The 20,806-nt window shown below is 41.3% G+C and overlaps 1 protein-coding gene across 1 annotated transcript in view; it reads left to right on the top strand.

Annotated features, from left to right (window-relative positions):
* Positions 1–19,492, top strand: part of CCN4 (cellular communication network factor 4) — a 38,792-nt gene extending 19,300 nt beyond the window's left edge. The window contains exons 2-5 of the mRNA XM_009560021.2: positions 7,947–8,226; positions 11,896–12,153; positions 13,965–14,158; positions 14,693–19,492. Of these exons, the coding sequence (XP_009558316.2) occupies positions 7,947–8,226; positions 11,896–12,153; positions 13,965–14,158; positions 14,693–14,992 (1,032 nt within the window). The 3' untranslated portion in view covers positions 14,993–19,492. The remainder of the gene's footprint in view (positions 1–7,946; positions 8,227–11,895; positions 12,154–13,964; positions 14,159–14,692) is intronic.
* Positions 19,493–20,806: the final 1,314 nt, after the last annotated feature.

The raw sequence follows: 20,806 nt of genomic DNA, 5'->3' as shown, positions 1-20,806 counted from the left end.
CTCAAACACCTTCCAGCTACACAACCAGACTTCTGGTACATTTTCTGTTATCAGATAAAATAATAATTATTTGCCAAATAGCGTTGTTTTCTGTCCTCATGCTATAAGATGGGATGGACCTGCAAAATAGGATTCTTTCATCTGTAATAAATGCACCATTGAACAAAAACATTAGATTTTGTTTCTCTGTGCCAGAACCAGACTTTAGGTGGCAAAACACAGGACTGAACTGATGAAGACATCTTGTTGGTCATTTGATTGATGGCCATAGTCCACATGTGGTTTTGGCAAAGTATGCAGTCACAGGCTGACAGAAAGGCTGGTTGTCAGTGCCCTCTGGAGGTCTTTAATCCAACAGCTGAGGATTGAACATTGGTGACTTGCCCCAGTGCTGCACCTCCCTCCTAGTGAAGAAGTCACGGTCCTGGTGTTCAGACTAAACCTCCTCAGCTACAGTTTGTGACTGCTGCCCTCTCTGAACTGATGTTAGATAACCTGTTAGTCTCTTTGCCAAATCCTAGCTCCCTCAGTATCTTGTTCTGGGTCATGATCTTTGTGTTTCTGACCATCTTGGTTGCCTTCCTCTGGACTGCCAATTCCTTGATATTCCACTTAAAGTGAGAGCTCAAAACTGTAGTCTGGGCAGTGAATTAAGCTATTAAGATTTCACCAAGACCAGACTGTTTTCTATATTCTGACTAAAAAGAATATTAAATACTGGTGAAATGAGAGCACAGCAAATATGCTGTTTAATATCCCAGTTAGCGGAGTCTGCGGTGGCAGTGTCAACTTGTTAATGATGCCTGAACATTTTTAGGTTACCCTATCCTAAGTAACTTCTACTTTTACTGGGACAACACTTCGGAAACATCAGGTTGCTTTTTAATGGGAAAGTTATTTTCCTTTGAGCACTCCATGGAGAAATGTGAAGAAAATGTGAGGCCACACTGAGTTTGCCAGCACTATTTTGGCAAAGATGTGTATATATGTAATCTTTACTCTAAACTAACTTTACTTGTCTAAACTGAGCTAGAGAAGACTATTCCAAACATCTGCCTACATTCTTCCCATAGATATATTTCCCAAAATAAAGTTATGGGAAGTTGATTGTTTATCACTCACAGACCCACAGAAATCTTAATGATTAATTCATTGTGAATATTTTATTTTCTTAGGCTATAAAATGTTATGCTTCATGCAGAATGTTCCTTTCTGCTTAGCCTGCAGTGCACAATAAGAAATAAATCCAACTGGCGTCTGACATCTGTGAAACTGTCTTACATTTTCTGGTTTTGGAGTCTCTTATTTTACAATATGTTCTGGAGATTTCATGTCTGGGATCAATTTCAATGAGGCATGTAGAAGCTCATGTGTGCTCTGGGGAAGCTGAGTCCCAAATAACCATATTTTCCTCTTCATATTACGTGTCCTGTGGAATCTGATTTGTATCTCTGTTCTGATGCTAGCCTACTTTTCACTAGTATTACCTTGTGATAGTTTATGACCATTCATGAGGAATTATGGATTTGTAACAAGAGTATAACAGCACAGAAGTCCACTGTGATTACTGCTGATCTTGCTGTAAGAACTCACTCTTTGCTGACCCATCGATTTAGGATATAATAATAGTGCAAATATTCAGCAATGTTCAGGTCAGATATTCAAACTGACCAAGATCAAGAACCAAACTTCTACCCAGAGGGCCTGATTTAAGCCCCCTGATGTAAGCCAAGTCCTGTTTTCCATTGATGTGCCTATCTCTGTGACATGCATTGCAAGTTGTTAATCTCTGCCTGCTCTGGTATGAAACTAAGCAATCTCTGTCCTTGCCCAAAGATGCAGATGAGAGATGGAAAGGCATATGGCCTTATTTAATAAATTATTGATCTTTTATTTTGTCTTTTTGCTTTTACTTCTTTGTTAAGCTCCAGACACTCTGTTCCTCTGGGAACTGTGCTATGTCAGGTTAGTATTAGGATGTTTACAACTCTGTGACTGTGAGCGTGAGTCTCCAGGGGTGCTTTTAAAAATCATTCTGGTTAATTGGAACATTTAGAGGGGGTACGTGGTGCTGGAGTTGGTTCAACAAGCTTTTCTGCTTGTGCAGTCTAAATAGTTCAGCCAGTAGGTGGAACCAGGAGAGAGCAGATGTGTCCTCTGGCAGAGGGACAGTGCAACTGCTTAGCCCTTTCCTGGGAAATGCATCCCTAGGTGTCCACTTAAGAGTTGCGGTTTTACCTTCAAAATCCCTGTTCAGGACAGACAAACTGAAAATCTGGAGTTGTTTCTAACAGTGGCAGGCTGATGTTGTCAGGCCTTAGTGCATGAACACCCATCAGTGAGGATGTTTGTTACCAGTCTGCAAATGAGCTGATTTGATCACATAGTACTAAGAAGGGCACTGTAGTAAAGATTTCCTCACTGACTGTTCTCTCCTGTGAATGTGCCGAAGATGCAGGACAGAGGATAATCCAGATCACTTTGTATCCCAACATCAATGACTTCTGGCATTTGCTTAGAAAGGCAGTATCAGAAATGTAGGTTAAAAGTATTCCTTTAATGTCTTCTACCATGGGAAATTTAAAGGACCCTAGTCAATGGCACTTGTCCTGCAAATTACTGCTTGTGCAGCTGAGAGTGAGCTCAAAAGTCCTTCTTTTAGAGTGAATTACCACCAAGGAGAAAACAGCAGGAGATGACAAGGTACTATGGCTTGAGCAAACCTCTATCTGCCAACTTCTCATAACCAGATATCCATCTCTGCCAGCAGCGAGGAATTGAATTTGGAAGTCAACATCTATCCTGGACATTTTCCTATCAGGAAACTAGAGGGGAAGAGCATGGATAACTTCTTCCCACTCACCCTCTTCACCGTGCCCACTGTGATGGAAAAAATACTTGAAAGAAAAAAGCTTTAAGATATTGCAGCACTGAAACCATGAAGTAAATACACTTTATATATTTTTAGACACCTGTAAAAACCAGAAGAAAAGGAACATATTGCAATGCATCTAGGGCTTTCCTGCTTAAAAGCAAAGGTAGAGTTTTCCTCATACATCATATAAAAGTTCTGTTGTTTAAGTGGCTGGCTTGCGATTTTGGCTTTATGCACTAATTTCAACACTGTAGCTTGGTTTTCTCAGTTTTCAAAACTCAAACCTCCTCACAATTACAGTATTTTCTATCAAATTGAAAATATACTTTGCCAGTAGGTAGACATTGCTGAAATGCTGGTATCCACTTCATATCTTTGAGATTTTGATAGTAAAACTCAAGGCTATTAAAAATACTGAGTTTGTGACCATGGTAGACAGTGAGTAAATTTTTTATTTTCTACTTCTCTCTGCGTGATTGTGAACACAAAAATTAGCTGGAAATTGTTGCTAGTGAAATAGTATCTTATGCAGATGCAAAAAGAAAGTAATTTTGGAGCCTACCAAGCATAAACCAGAAGCAACTTTAATAAAAAGTTTACACCCATGGCAGAATGAGAAAGGCTTCATCTTGATTTAATGAGAATGAGCTTGTACCTCCAAGAGTAGAAAAATTAGAGCTCATGAATAACTTGTGGTGGAACATTTTGACCTTAGGATCCAAGATAACAAATTTGCAGGTCTCTAGTTGAAAAGTAATTATAAAAAATGAGTTAATTACTAGTACCTGGAAAAAATTTCCTAGCAGGCACAGTCCTTTGTCTTTCTGACATTTTAAAATAAACTTGTCAATTCACCAGCACTGTGCTTTTTGGTGTAGAGTTTCTCTTCACTCTCATTTTGAAGTTCTTATAAAACCATCATCTTCCTACACATCCTATTGACCCTATGATCCTATTGAATGTGATTCTTGAAACCTTAACTAACATGAGGGGGGTTCTCTTTGCTTGTTTCTAGTTAAGGACGGCTATAAATGACAGCCGTTACATTGTGATTTACTGTTGATGACACCTGTGGAAAAAGTTGGTTTTCATTGTGATATTTATAAAGTATGATTACTTATAATGTCTTAACCATTATATCTGTTAATAAGAAAATATCTATGTAGCAAAATGTTCTGGGACATTAGATTAGGAAGGTTGAATGACTTTTCCCTAAGGAATTTAGATATTCTGATGGTGACAGATGACCATGGAAAAGGAAAAGCCAAGAGTTTTATGAATCTATAGAATTTTCTCCAATAGCAAAGCTCTGAGGGACTTGGAAGGGTACAGGAGGAGGGCCTGGAAGTTGTATGAGTTTTGCACTTGTTCTAGTGTCCCGTGGACATTAGCTTCCAAAGGCTGGGTTTTGGTTGGGTGACAATGGAGCCTAGGACACGATGCCACTTCCAGCTCCCCACGCCTTCCCTATTTTTAAAACAGGATAGTCATAGTATCTTGGTGCCTGTCCACACTGGTTATTTGAAGATCATAGAATCATAGAATCACCAGATTGGAAAAGACCTCTCAGGTCATCGAGCCCAACCATCCCTATCTGCCACCAAACCATGTCCTGAGCATCTCGTCCACCCATCTTTTAAATACCTCCAGGGATGATGACTCAACCACCTCGCTGGGCAGCCTGTTCCAGTGCCCGGTGACCCTTTCTGCAAAAAATTTTTTCATGATATCCAGTCTGAACCTCCCCGGGCAAAGCTTGAGGCCATTCCCCCTTGTCCTAACACCTGTCACTTGGAAGAAGAGGCCAGCACCCTCCTCTCTACAATTTCCATTTAGGTAGCTGTAGAGAGCAATAAAGTCTCCCCCCAGCCTACTCTTCTCAAGGTTAAACAACCCCAGTTGCCTCAGCCACACCTTGTAAGATTCGCTCCCCAGCCCCTTCACCAGCTTCGTTGCTCTTCTCTGGACACATGTGGCCCACTTTAAGTGTCCTTCCTGTAGCCTACTCAGCTACTGGAGATTTCTGCTGGAACGTGTAAAACTACAACAGCTAGTCACTATAAGGACAGTTACAGTGACCAGTTCAGGCTTTAGACCTAGAGGAATGGCTGTTAAATAATTTACTCTAAATACCTCTCTACCACTAGCCACAGAGTGGCTCCCAGCTACCCAGTCTTTTACAAGAATTGAGCCTCAGTCCTTGACATATTAGCTAAAACCGTAGCTTATTGGTTCATCTTTGCTGTGTGTGTTGATTCACAGACATTTTTGTATCTGCACAGGGTAGAAGCTGTTTGCTTGCTCATGCTGACAATAGAAACTGAAGACTGCAAAGGGATTTACTTAAAGGGTTGGGCCACGGCAATGGCCTCTTTAAATAGCTGTGCAACTTTTGTCCATGTATCTGGGTTTGATTATTAAGCACTTTTTTAATGATCAGCAACAAAGTAAACAGGTTTATTGCACTTGAAGACGTCTGTCTTCCGAAATGAAATATTTTTCCACCTATTCAGATCATTGTGAGTGGAATGAAAAATACCACTATTAAAAGACCAGGGCTTTTCGTTGATCTGAATGTTCCTCTTTTAACAGCTTTGGCAGCATCAAGGAGTCTTAAAGTGGGAGTAAATTATATTGGTATGTTTTTGTTTAAACATGAGTTTAAATGTGGTCTTAAGCCAACTTTAAGGCCAACTGTTTTTAAAGGGGGCCTTAATGGAATTGGGAATTGTGCCCAGAGAAAACACATTGCCTATTTGGCAGTGATTAGCAGTGTGTTAACAATTTAGTGTTCTAAATATGGGGTAACTAATTACTAAGATACTTAAATATGCCTTCAGATACAGCAAGTTTACAAATATATTTTAACAAAATTTGAGTCTGCTAGTAAGGAAATTATAGAAGACAGAAAAAAAAGAGCTTTGCAGAGGTGTCCTGATGGATAGCTCATCAGCTGTGATTTTGCAATTCTTAGGGAGGCTTTTCCCTGCAAAGCCTTAGGATGGGGCATTTTCTTATGGACAGGTGGTGGAAAGTCTTTAGTTTGAGACATCTGAAGCTGTAAAGAGGACAAAATACCAGGGAATATGTAGCACTGTACAAGGTAGCTAGGAGTGGATAGGATTGCCTTAGTAATTTCTAGACCTTGACTTTCCTTGTCTGAGCTATGTAGGTTTACACACTCTTTGCAGCCCTCACATATTGTCACCAGAAAGAGCTTCTGGATCGCATGTGCCCAAGCACGGCCATGTTCTGGCTGCTGTTGATAGCCTGTAAGTAAACTTATTTGTTTCTGTGCCTGCACCTCTGTGCCCTACTTGAACTCCATGTGTAGCTCAGGTTTTCTGTGCAGAGATCCTAGTAGAAAAGGCATATCTTTGCTTTGTTAACTGTCATCATTTGCACCCTTCCTGTACCACAATCATGGCTAGTCATCCAGAGTTTGCTCTGCAGGGACTGGAGGGTTCAGAAGTCAATGAACCTCTGCCCTTTGTGGGGTTTCCCATGAGCTAAGGCACCCCAGCACTCCATTATCTCAGTAATAGTGATCTGAATGTGTCTACTGTAGTAGCATTACTGAGTTAAACAAAATCCTTTTTCTACCTTGATTTACCTTGATCAATTTTGTTATCTGATTGTCAAATTTCATTAATTTTCAGTTTGTTTTGCCTTATGTGCCAAGGAAATGGAGATCAGGAAATGGAAACTTGGCTATACCCTCCTTCTAAGAGTTTTCCTTCCTTGCTCACCATGCTGGCAAATAATTGTGCATGACGAATGGGAGAAACACTAACATAATGAAGCTTCATTTACACTCATCCAACTTATAGGTCCCACAGTGACTCCATGTAGGATAAACACATGTGCCCATCACAGACAGATTTAAGAGCCTCATGGCTACTTTAAGATTCACAGAGTGTGTTTCTGCTGAATATGGTATTGACTCTGCAAAAGATGGATAAGGTTACTTGTCAGAGTGCTTAGAGGAAATGCATGACTTTTTAATTTGTTTATTTATTTATTACTATTGTTGTTGTTCAGTTTTTTTTTTTTTTAAATGCTGTAGCCCCAGTGTAGCTTTGTTACTTAGGACTGGGACTCTGTCAGGGACCTGAACTGAATGTGTATTGTATTGTAGGTGTGCAGACAAGAAAAACATTTTTCAGACGGAAGTGTGTGAACTTGTGCATAAAAACATTCATGGACAATTAGACAGATTTTGTGTTCAGAAGTTATCTTTTCCTGCCTTTGATCTCATCTGTGTTCAAGTCAAAGGGCTGGAATACTGTCAGGCAGAAGTTGCTGTGCTGTTAGTGCACTGCAAGAAGAGGCAAAATATCCAAGACTTCCTCAGGAGGTCCATGGTGGAGTGCTAGGGCTGTGGGTTTCCGTTCATCCTCACAATGCAGAGGTGCGTGACTGGGTGTCTGTGGGGATTGTGGGCTCAAAGGCTTGCTCCCAGTGCACCTGTGTATTTATGGGGTCCATGTTTTGATTGCAAGACCTACTCGAATATGAATAAAACTGAGGAAGACAAGGCTAAACAGGGCCATATGCCACATTCTTTCGCACAGCAACATGATGACTTTTATCTTGCTCAATGACCTGAAGGGCAGTGACTGCTGCCTGATTAGCCTTTGAGTATCCAAGAGGCCCTACAGCCATCTCTCAATGGATAGGCATGACAGCTATGAGATGGCACTATCCTCTGCCAGAGCCAAGCACCACAGGGTGACACAGACCGGAGACATATATCACCTTTTTCTCATGTATCAGAGGGGTCTTGACATACGTGTCTGTGTTCCTGTGTGGGAAAAGGTCTCTGTTTAGTGATGAGAGGTCTGAAAAAGGTGCTAGTCCAAGCTGCAGAACAGTTGCCCTCAGCTGGTATCTGAAGGGGTTTACAAGACAGCAGTGACTGCTCCCTTTCTATAGCTCTTTGACATTTATTCTTTGGTTTCTTTGCAGTCTGTTTAGACCTGAGTGGGGTTTTGCTGAGGGCTAATCACCACAGGGTTCACAGCCCCCTTTTCTCTGGAACGCTCTCCAAGCTGTGTTTCTTTGTTTGTAGGCCATTGCCCAGACCTCCATCACCATGAGCCCCACCATCCCTGCCGTGACAGAGGCCTACACACGGACTCAGTACTGTAAGTGGCCGTGTGAGTGTCCGAAGTTCCCACCTCGGTGCTCAGTAGGCATCAGCCTGGTCACAGACGGTTGCGACTGCTGCAAGATGTGTGCCAAACAGCGTGGAGAAAGTTGCACTGAGGCCGACACCTGTGATTTCCACAGGGGATTGTACTGTGACTACAGTGGAGACAGACCTAGGTACGAAATAGGAGTATGTGCACGTAAGTGATGTACATATATTTTTGACTTAGACATACATCGGCAGCTCTCCTTAGTCTGAACAGTGCCTGGTATTTCTCTCATTAGATACCTGATTGTAAACTCATCAACTCCTCCATTCATCATCATCCATTTCGTTATAGCTGTCTTTATTCTCAGTGCAGTTGGCTGAACGCGAATCGACATCTCTTTGAGTTGGCTGCAGCTAGAAGCAAGGATCAACCAGCATTTGGAGGTCTTTATATTTGCAAGTAGATGATTCTGTATTCCCCATAACAGTAGGAGCTCTAGTGGGATAGGGTTGAAGGAAGCACAGATGTGCAGCTAGCTTTAAAGGCAAACAACATGGATGTCTACGCGTAAACCATGACAATAAAGAGATGATTTTGTTTTATTCCCAATAGTGGATCCCTAGGAAGGATAGCACTTGGTGTCCTGTCAGGAAGGCCAGGATGAGTCATCTCCTAGCAAAGTTTCTTGGAGACAAATTGAGATCTGAGCTTTAATCTTACAGTGGTTTCTGTTCTGTTAGCTACCATGAAGTAGAAGGATTTCTTCCTGCCTGGCATAACAAACTCTTGCTGGGATAATTCATGTAACTGGAAAGTTCTTATTCCGCAAGAATACAAAAAAAGAAATGACATAGTGTTTTGTATATCAAGGATATATCCACTTGTTCTGAAATCCAGAATGTGGTAGGAGTTTGATCTGCTCATAAATGTCATAAATGATTGAAAATCATTACTCTGGAAATGAGTGAAAAGGAAAGGATCATGAATGCAACCACTCAGATAGTTGATCAGAAAAGATGATGTTTAGCAAGTGACTAGAATACATTAATTGTGGCTTTAGATACATAAATCACAAAAAGTCATTTAGACCTAGAGTCTTCTAGTCTGGAATATAGCGGTAAATGAAGTACCAACATAAAAAGTAAAGGTGGAAGGAAATGTGGAGGTGACCTGCTTGTGAGATGAATAGACAGAATAACTGATCTACAGGAAAGAAGAAAGATTGCAAACAGTAAGCTTCAATAAACTTAGAAAAACAGCAGATATTTTAGAAGAGCCAAGTCAGAAGAATTAAGAGGTTCAGAGTAGATGGCAGTTTCTCACAGAAATGATAGTAGGGGTTGCTGTTCATCAGCAGAAGAAGGATAGTCTAACTACAGTCTAACCAGATTTTTGTAGGATATGGGCAAAATAAGAGGTATAATCTGTTTTTCAAGATTAAAAAAAGATCCAAGGTTAACAAAAGAGGATATGAGATCATTCAACTGTATTGTCTGGAGCGTATGTACAGCATTCGTGGGAGGTCTGTAAGAATAGATTAGACAAATATCTGTCAAGAATGACGTCGTTACAGCTAGCCCTGTGTTGGGAAAGGAAAACAATGTGGATGATGTCTCAAAGCTACCCCAGCCTTCCTAGGCCTCTTTAAAGAGTTTCACATTGCTTTATGTTTATTTATTTAAGTGTGTGTTTTCTTAGTTGACTTTTTTGTTTGCTTTATTTTAGTCCTCCCACACATCACAGGCATTTGATATGCCTGTGTCAACAGCACTGTGATGTAGGAAGACTGATCCACAGCTTCCCCAGCGGCATCTGAAAGTATTCCCAATCCAGTGCATTTTCTCATGAGTACTGCCACGACAATATTTCCCCTCTCATTTGGCATTTACAGTTATATGGTAGGGAGCATTGTGGCGATCACAGTTGAGGGCCACGAGAAGTAGGTCTGTCCATGGTTAGGAAGTGAAGCAGCTTGTCTCTGGCTGCCGTAGAAAGCTGTGGTCCTCCCCTTGCTATCAGCATCAAGGATCTGCAGACACATTCTTTCTTGTGCACTGGGTAGTATATAGGATGCATCACTCCACTCTGAGCACACCAGCTATTGCCCTGACCACAGGGTGGGAGAAGGCAAGAGATGATCTTCTGTGCTAGGTGTTGGGGACTAACTGCTGTGAGGAAGTTGCTTTGCAACTGGATGCCGAAAGAGTCTAGAAAATCTCATACGTGCAGGAATAAAGGAACAGTATAATCTGTTGAAAATAGAGAACATGAAAGGGCTAGGAACTGTTATTTACAAAGGGAATGTAGTGAAACCATTGGAAATTCAGGTTGTATTTGGATTAGCGTGTTGAGATATATCTCAGGATCTGGTCACTTGGACATCAGATGGGAGCTTGCTGGGACATTATAGATCTCCTTTGGTTGTTGGCTTCTCTCTGCACCTAAGCAGGGAGAGCAAGGTGCTGAGCTCATGCCCAGGTGGGAAGGCAGGTGTTGCGTATATAGGGTCAGGAATTGTGAAGCACTCCCAAATAGCCTGACTTAGACGCAGATTCGTCATGGTTCTGCATGAAGGCATTCAACAGCCCCTTTGTCTATGTTTGAGGATGTTCTCATGATAAACCTCTTCATGTATGAGAGCTGCAGGAGGCTAAGTTAACACAGTCCAGGGGGGACATATTGGGACACCAGGAAATACAGCATTTTCTCAAACTCTCATAATCCCTGTGGACATCTAGAAGTTTAACTGAATCCTCAGATCCAGCCTCAGCACTGAGCAATTTCTCTTCAACATGAAGGCTAAAGCCTTATGAAAATTGGAGCTGAACACAAACTGGAGATCTAGATCTGTGCTTAAAATTCTGACAAGTCTCATTTTTCTGCAGAAAGGATTTGTGTTTGATATTTTCATTCAGCCTATTCTAACATTAGGAAGCTCTTGCAGAATTTTAATCAGCATTTCACTTTGTGTTAGCCCTGAAGCTAAGCAGCCACACAATAACTTTGATTTCTGAGCAGACTTAAAGCTTGAGCAACTTGATCAGTGCATGCACACTGCCTCCATGTGACCAAACATGAAATTGAAATTTGAATGTTCTATTCAAAGATTTCAGCTACTGATTCCAAATAACTGTCCATAACTTTGAAACAAACAAAAAAATTGCTACTTTATACAACTTGCATCCTATTTCTTGAATCAATGTGATTCCTATTCACAGGCAATAAAAAAGCTCGTGTTTTTGTTGACTTTTTAAAAAAATATACATCAAATACTGAGTTTCATGGTTTTAAAATGTGTTACCTCATTTTCCAAGAAAATTACTTAGTGATAAATTTAAGAATGGGACCGAATTGTATAAATATAGGAATTCAGTGCCATTTTACGTGCTTTTTTGCTCCCTTGGCTGTCTTCCTCCTTCTGTTTCAGATGGGTACCAATGTTGTGAAGAGCTGTGTCATATTTGCAGTTCCATGCAGTCCTCTCATGTATCCCTGGAAACCTTGAATTTCACTCAGTATCTGCTTTAATTACTTTGATTGCACGTACTGTGAAATAGCTTTTACCAGCATGCCATGAAATGATTTTAAAGTGAGCATTTGTGGATAAAACTTGTTTCAATTTCTAACTTCTTTTTTTCCATGAAGAATTAAAAGATTCGGTTTTATGCTGTGATTCAGGATGAAAACAGCTTCCTAGACAGTGTAACCACGCTTGGCTCAGCATCGTGTTGAATACATCACCCTGCAGCCCAGCTGTGTCTCCACATTGGCTCCATTAGACCAGAGAACAGCTTGGTAAAGAAACAATCAGTGCTGTTTGTAGTCAGCATTATTTTAATGGTGCTCTGTGTGTCTTTCTCTCTTTTCCTTTTCTTTCAGAGATTGTCGGTGTTGGATGTGTCCTCAATGGAGTCAGGTACAATAACGGGGACACATTTCAGCCCAACTGCAAATATAATTGCACATGCATTAACGGGGCCGTGGGATGTGTTCCCATGTGCACAAATTCACGTCCTCCCCTTGTCTGGTGCCCAAACCCAAAGCTGATTAAGATGGCAGGGAAGTGCTGTGAGCAGTGGATTTGTGATGACTCCAAGAAAATCAGGAAGACATCTCCACGCCACATCTCCTCTGCAGGTATTGTGGGAGTGAGGTGGACCTCTCCTTCATCGTCAGGAAATTGAAATCAGTCTCTTTAATCAAAGCATCCACTTGTACTGCCCGATCTGTCAATCAGCTAATATGTTTCTCAACAAGGCATAGAGACTCCTATACACCATGCAGGGAAGCACAGGACATGCAAACACCAGTGATGTGCTTGAACTCCTTAGTAGCGAAATGAGATTCATCAAACATGCTTGTGTGACAAAGTCGGCTTTGAAGCATACATCTGCTGGTACTTTTAAGATGCCACAAGTCCTTTTTACTTCACCATATTTATTTTATTTTTTCAGTTTAAGCCTCCTGGAAAACAGAATGGAGTCAGTTTAATTTGGGACTGAGGCTTTCTACCTGGGTTATATTTCTTTAGTTGTCTGATTTTAAAGCCCCTTTACCTTATTAAGCCCAAATCTACGTAACATTTCAAAAACAGTTATTCTGGTAGAAGTTTCACTGACAATTGGGCTATATTGTCTTTGTGTTAGTTTAGTGTTTTAACAATTCTGGACTGATGACATTATTGAACTACCTATTTTACGTATCACATAAGGTATCTTCTTGCCTCACGGTCACATTCATAATGGGGATCATAAAGCCCACTGCACAGCAATGGTACCATTTGCCTCAAACATGGCCCCAGATACTTAGGATGGGCTCGCCTTGCCATATGTCTGAAGTTTATCCTCTTAACAACTTGTGACGTAATGTAGTGATGTTACCCACATTAGCCCCATTTTAAAGATTGACTGACAAATACAGAGCTCAAGGAGAAATAGGGTGCTTGTTGTAGACCAGGATTTTTGTTCCTTGATGGTAAATTTTTTTCCCCAGTCCTTGGTCTGTATTTTTGCTGCGTAAAACAAAGCCCCAGCTTCCATTCTTTGGGTTAAAATCACTAGAGTTTGGCCCTCACTTCTGTTGCTGGTAGCTTTGAACTTCAAGATAGGTTCAAATTCACATCTACTATTGAAATTGGCCTTATGTCTTCATGGCTTGTGTCTCAAAATGGGCTTAACACAGCCTTCGTTTCCTTACTTTTTCTCTTATGAGTGGAAGTCTTATAGAACTGAGACTAGAATTTATTACATTTAATATAATAATTAATATAATAATAAATATAATAGTGAGCAAGCTCACTGCAGCAGAGTTTCTGTCAGAGTTTTGCCTGTGGTCTGCTCTGTAAGTTGCAGAAAACTGGGGACTTCGGCCAAGGCTGTGAAGGAACCTGAACTGGCATTGTGGGCTGTTTTCAAAACAGATCCCACCCTTTCTTCAAGTGGCTGCCAAGCTCCCTGAGAGCTATTCAAGCTGCTCTTCCTCCCAGTGAAAGGCTGTGGCCGCTTCCCAAGCTCCTCAGCCATCCAGCAAAGACTGTCAACCACTTTTTGCTACAGGGAATCTATTGAATGGGCTCAGAAATAAAACTTCATGGGGGGGGGGATCAGGTCTCCTCCCTCTTGTGCACAGGCTGGCACAAGCTGCTGTAATCAAGTGTTTGTATTGAGGCAGCACCTGGGGGCCCCAGACAAGGACCCCCTTGTGTGAAGCTGCAAAGGGAAATAAAGAATTGAGCCCTGGCCTCAAGCGCTCACAATGCTGGAGGGTCTGACACAAGTAGGTCAGCAGCAAAGGGGATGGGATGAGAAGGCTCGAAGGAATGCTGAACAACTTTGCTGTGGTTTAATTATTTGGATTAGTGGCCTGAATGTATAATGACTTGGGGAGAGGGCGTTTAATATGGAAAGCTGCCCCAGCTGCATAACGCAGGGTTAATCTGGTCTCTGCAGCATATGAGGGAGAGGATGAAGCCTGGCAGAAGAACTGCATAGTTCACACTTCGTCTTGGAGTCCCTGTTCAAAGACCTGTGGGCTAGGCATCTCCACCAGGATTTCCAACGATAATGACCAGTGTCGGCTCCTGAAGGAAAGCCGCCTATGCAACATGCGGCCCTGCGAGGTGGATATAACCCAGCACATTAAGGTCGGGACTGTTTCTCCACATGCCTTTTGAACTTTGCCTGGACATGGGGTCAACTTTTGCTTGGCAGCATTCAGGCCCCTGAGGGCTGCACTTCTAATCTTGAGGGCTGTTAGAGAGTATACGTGGACTTTCTGTCTGGCAAAGTGGTAACAAATGTGTCCTTCCTGTCCTTTCACATGCCAGTATGAAAACTTTCCCCTGAGAGCATTAATTTCAGCCAAAAGGTCCTTGTGAGCAAAGGCAAACCAAGTCTGCCATGCTTACTGCGGGTTCAGAAAGACCTGTGATTCAGCTAGTGGAAAAGTGATGGTGCACTACTGCCATGGCTATGAACTGTATTTTGGAAGTATCCTACTTGCAGCTTCTGGCTTCATATATCTAAATATGTGAATCTGTCACACCCAGTAGCTCAGGACTCTAAAATCCTTCCTAATGTCTTCAAAACCTGTCGTATTGGGAAGGTTGTTTGCATGTGTTTACCTGTGTAAACCATGAATATTAACCTGACCCTTCTTTTCTGTTCTTCTGATTTAGCCTGGGAAGAAGTGCTTGGCTGTCTACAGGGCCAATGAACCAATGAACTACACCATCTCAGGATGTGTCAGCAAAAGTCCATATAGACCCAAGTACTGTGGCATCTGCACAGACAATAGGTGCTGCACACCCTACAAGTCCAAGACTATTGAAGTGAGGTTTCATTGCCCAGATGGAACTGAGTTTTCCTGGAAAATCATGTGGATCAATGCTTGTTTTTGCAACCTGAACTGCAAGAACCCCAATGACATCTTTGCTGACTTGGCTCATTACCACGATTACTCTGAGATTGCTAATTAAATTGGCTGAATGCTGGAATTGACCCATTGCTCTGATTTTACAGAGGATTTAAAATAAAAGGAGAATCTTTCATCCACTGCCAATGTACAATTTGTTTTTTTCCTCAGTTAGGATATTAAATCTCCTTGTTTTGCCACACCATTTTCGGCGAGGTCTTGAACAAGCAGGGTTTTCAACTCCAATAAACCTCCATCCATTAATGACAGCCAGGAATTACTCTATGCACAGATTCTAGAACTTAAATGACAGTCCTGTTGGTGCTGCCATTTATTAGGCTAGCAGTTTGTTTACTTGCCCAAAAGAAAGAATGATACACTAGTATGACAGCAAAAGCATGGCTGTCAGTAGCTTAGACATGAGCTTCAGACACGAGCTTCAGACACTGTTCATTTACTGTCATTTCTTAGATAATGTGGTCTAGGCTGGAAAATGAGCATTGGCATATACGTTTTCTTCAACATTAGTTCATTCTTTGATGTAATTGACCCTGGGGACTTGACTCTGATCTCTGTCACACTGATATTAGTCATAGAACTCCTCTGTCATTTTTTATCAGATCCCACCCCACAGTCTAATTCATAGGAAGAATGAATGGCTTCTCTTCAAATATCTGTTTAAGGAGTCCTTGTCTCACTGCCTTTGTGTGATCCTCTGTGCCCTGTTCTCCTTGAACTCACATGGATCTCTTGGAATATCTTGCACATTTTCTCAATCAGCTCTGATCTTGAGCAGCCCGAATGCTCTGCATCCAAAATGGTCACCCCAAAGCTCACGTTTTCAGAACAGATATTCTTGTCCATGGATTACATATAGCTTATAGCTTAGCTTTGCAGAGCTGAAGGATGAAATGGAGAGTCAGATGAGAGGTAAATGACAATAACTCATGTGCCAATTTATTCATATAGAAATTATGTGATCCGTGCATGCGGGTTACCACCTCCTTCTCCCTGTGGTGTCAACAGCACACAGGTCGTGTTTCCCACTGCCAACTTGCCAGTGACACACACTGGCTGCAGTAAATGAAAGGAGATACATGCTAAATGACAAAACGGGTTTCAGCTTCCACATCAGGTCTGTGTACAAATGGATTCAGAAGGAGAGGACAACCCACGGCGTAGCTTCTGGTGTATCAGTTGCAACTGGGCTGCTTCTTAGAATGAACATCAATGTAAACATTTTCTGCAGAAGTGGTTTCACATGCAAGTGTCAGCTAAGAGAAGAAAAGACCCGTCATTACCTTTCCAGACAATAAATTTATCACCATTGATGGATGATAGAGCTAGGCTTTTCTCCAACAGATGTTTAGTACAGCACCCATGTACCATAGCACATCTGCTGTTGCTTCAATTGGGAGAGTAGAAATATGTTTCTGCATGGGCAACAGTAGCATCTACTTCCAAAATCCCTGCTGGCATAGCAGAACTACTGAGTAACATGTTCTGGTGGTTTGACTAGTACAGGACTGAAATTCATATAATACAATTATTTAAAATCAGTCACTTATTTTATTTTAGTTCCAGCTGCCAAATTATTTGTCTTTATCTTGATATTCCAGAGGAAGCTAGATTAGTTTGCAGGAGGCAGAAATCTTTCTGGCTATGACAAATAAAAGCTTCATGCGAGCAAGCTGAAAATTTTGCAGTCCCTATGTAAAACAGTCTAGGAGAAACGAGGTAGATCTTCAAAAGCTTTTAACTTCAATGGCATCTTTTCTTGTATACAAGGATTGGGCAAGCGTGATTCCTGTCTGCATGCTCCAGAGCAGGTGCAAAGTTCCTCATCTATTTGTTTCTCCATTGATAATGAACCTAAGGACACTAACATTTTGGAAGATTCAGCCTTATGACTGCCTTTGGCCTGGATGGTGTAACAGGAGAGGTCACATCTTTACCTCCCCTCAGATGAGGCCTCAGTACTTGCAAGACTAAGCATGTTACATTCAAAATTTCATGAGTTGGTAAAAAAAAAAAATAATAATCCATGAGAATAGATGGAAAAGAAGCCTTGGCAAAGAAGTTGACAATGTTTTCCAAAAGGGAAAATGTTTTTTGTTGAGATGCTTGGTAGAGAAGCCATACTAGGACCTCTTTCTCAGTCATATAAGTTAAATACGACTTGAAATCCTGCGTTCTCATTCTAGCTCATCTTAAAATAGTATATATATATGTGTGTGTCTCCTTATATACATTTATGTATATGCCTATATACAAATATATACATAAATACACATACGTACACACATATGTATAGGTACATATAAAATATTATATGCATACATTTATATAATGTTGTATATAACATTATATATTAAACCATATATGAACATGTCCATGAATATGTATGTGTTTATTTGCATATGTTTATTCCTATTTTGCAGTCTGTTTTGCCTAAAATAGAGTGCATATATAATGTGTGTTTATATGTATAATCAGTTTTTCACTATCTTACATGTGCACATAAGGAAACAAGAAAACAGGGTCAACAGACATAGACCAACTGTAGAAATTAATAGGCTTGCTTTGGTTCGTAATTAGCTGACACTGTAACCACCATACTGAAATCCTGCCATGGCTGAAACACAGCTTTCATTGCAAGATAAAAGAAGCTATTGTAAGCTAATGCATGTCCAACAGCTCCAGCGTGTGTGAAGTGAATGCTTGGAAACCACAGATCTCACCCAACGGACCCAAGATGTTTCTGTTTCTAGCCTGGTTTCCTAAGGGAACAAGACACGTGCAACGGCACCATCCATTTGTTTGTCTGTCAGTCAGACCATTTGTGGGAAATGTCAAACAAAGTAGGTAAAACAGAAAAGATCTCAGAAATATTGTGGGTCCTGAAATAAAAAGTGAAATAAAATAGCAGGACAAGGGAGGGACCCACCACATTGCTCCTACCAAGCCCATGCACGTCTGCCAGGCAGCCAGCACATCTGCAGCACAGCCCAAACACAAGAGCAGCTTTAAGGGATTTTGAGCAGATGCGCCAGGTAGAACCAAGCAGCCATGGAAGAGGAAGAGCTGAAGGCATCATGAACGGGGAACAGTGGCCTTTACACTGCTGTACAGAAGTTTCTGAGGACATCGGACACAAATCTTTAGGAAAAGAAGCCTCACTAGCTCTATTGCTTGTGCAACTGCTTGTCTCTCTGGTGATACTGAAAGGGAAAGAGCGAGTGAACTTGTCTTGCAGTTTGTAGTGCGTTAGAAATCCTTTGTTTTAATGGATGTTTACAGGAAGATTAGCCCTAGAACTAAGGCAATAGTGTAGATGTCAGATTCAGTTCCCCAGCTCCCTGTGTGCTTGAGCAAATAATTTATCTTTACAAAAGTACTTTTGTGGTTACTGTTTAAATCTAGATCCTCAAAGCCTTTCACGGATCCAGCCCTTTGCTTTGCTTTTTCTTCGTTCTTCAGAGCCAGAACAACAAAGCCCCATTGTTAATTGCATCTATTGAGAGTGAAAACTCCTCCAGCAGGAACTGATGCTCACTGTATGTTTGTGCAGTGCCTTGTACAATGGCTTCAGGTCTCTGCTGGGACCTGAAAGCAGTACCACCATCCAAGAAAGCAACAATAACAGCATTGAGGAGATACTAGGCTCCGAAATGGTCCCAGACCCCTGTGGTGCAGCAGTCCAGGGAAAGGCTTGAGAAACAATAGGAGTGACAATTTCATAGAATCATAGAATCATTAAGGTTGGAAAAGACCTCTAAGATCATCCAGCTCAACCATAATGTCTGGTCCAAGCATATCATCCAGTCCAAATTTCACAATCCAGGCTAAGCCAAGACAGTTTGACACAGATCTTGCTCATGTAAATTATCCTGTTGGTATTGTAGGCTGGCACAAGTGTGGAGGACAGGATTTCAGGATCAATTCATGCTAATAAGAATAGCAGGACTCCAGCTAGCTCCAGTGACCATAGCCATTAGCCTTCTGTAGCTTTATCAGAATCAATATGGTGACTCAAGCCGCCTTCTTTGGGAGCCCCAGAAAGCAGGTCATTCACTCACTGCAAGATAAAAAGAAGCTAGAATGTCACTTATGAAGATGTCTTTACATTGAGTGTTGACGAGTATTTAAAACACTGTTTCAGTGTGCATACAACGGAAAAAGAGTGTGGTGAAGTTACTTTGATGTCCTCACCAGGATTTTGTTGTTCATATGTATAACTCTAAGAAGACCACGATATTTAGAAATGCTGTGTCATCTTGTAAATTAAACCCTGAGATTTTTTTCTCCCAGTTTCTGGAAGGAGTTTTAAGACAGGCAGTTTATTAAACTCAGAGTGCTTTCATTAACTATAGGCACATATCCATACGCATACCTTTTCAAATGGTGACTTTCCAGTGTAAATGGTTCTACAGAGTTGCTTCTGTAAGCATCATAGGCAGAAATATATGAAAAATTAATGCAGAAAACAGATTGGTTTGGCGTTGTTAGACTTACATCAACTATGTAACATGTATTACTTGTTCGTACTGCATTATGGTGAGGTTTTATAGGTGGCGTGCTGCTGCTACAGCTTAAATATATTAAATAACATCCTAAGTGGTAAATGATTAATGATTCTGTGACTGACACCTCATTTAGAAGCTTAGGCAAGCAAAAGAAGGTGAAATGTGTTTGCCACTGACATTTCTTTTCCTTTTCAAATCTCCTCGCCTAGCGAATGTCCAAACATGCATTTGCATTGTGTGACAAAGCCCTGAACTGGAAGACACTTAAAAATAAAGAGCCAGTAATATGGTAAAAAAAAAAAAAAAAAAAAAAAAAGGATGCTCTGAGAGCATTTCCTTCAATGTGAACATTTTGGCAGCTTGGAAAAGTCAAGGGTTCCCCAACTCACATACTCTTGTTTGCTGGTCTGTTTCTCACTCTGTTCAGTGTTTTTTTCCTTTCCTCACACTCTTACTGGAATTGGGATAGCCTGTTAGAGTCTTTGAGCAAAGTGGAGTGTGTTACTCAACCTGAACAACCATGTCCTCTTTATCAGCTGTCTTGAGGCATTGCAGGAGTAACCTGTTTGCAAAGCCCATACAGATACCGTTCAAAGTTATCAAACATGTGGAAAAGCATTTAAACTAAAGAACCATTATTCCATAACCCTGTATTTACATATCCTCAAGGCTAACCCCAGTAAGTATTCTACCATTTAATTCTAGGAAAAAAAAATCCATCATATTGATGCTTGCATTTTCCCACAAATGAGGCTTACCTTCCAGCCTGACGTAGGTTACCTGCCTCAGTGGGAACTTCAATACTTTTAGTGGCCTCCTGTCCTGCTCAGTGATGGGTCTGTGTTACGGCTGCTTACGGCTGCTGGGGCATAAGGCAAGAAAGCACCTTCTCCCCAGCCTCTTCCTTCAGTGTGCATTCTTTCTTCTGGGAAGGGATGTCCTCTACAATTTTAAGGGCATTCCAGCCAACCATGCCTCTTTTCAATGGCTTTCAGCAAAGGTACCACATTTCCCTGCTTTTTTCAAAGGGCATCAGAAATCCCATCTGGTTTTCTGCTTGCACACGTGGCAGCCACTAAGCACACTGTCTTTCATGAAGGACTTCCTGGTTGCTTTCTCAGCCACCACATTTGGACTAGGCTGGGAAATCCATTATCTCCTGAGTACTTTGAACTTTCCAAATGAAGTACTGACCTTGTGGCAACTGTGCTAGACTCCATCCCTGCAAGACCTCCCACCTCACTGAGCCTGTGTGAGCGGTGTGGAAGGACTCACCACAGGATCGAAGTTCAAGATTACCAGCTAGTGGTCAAGAACTATCATTTTCTTTGGTTTGGTCACTGGTTACCATT

This window comes from Cuculus canorus, chromosome 2 (assembly GCF_017976375.1).
Source record: "Cuculus canorus isolate bCucCan1 chromosome 2, bCucCan1.pri, whole genome shotgun sequence".
In the NCBI taxonomy this organism is placed as follows: domain Eukaryota; kingdom Metazoa; phylum Chordata; class Aves; order Cuculiformes; family Cuculidae; genus Cuculus; species Cuculus canorus.
The sequence above is the reverse complement of the archived record's forward strand: the minus strand, read 5'-3'. Positions and strand labels throughout refer to the sequence as shown.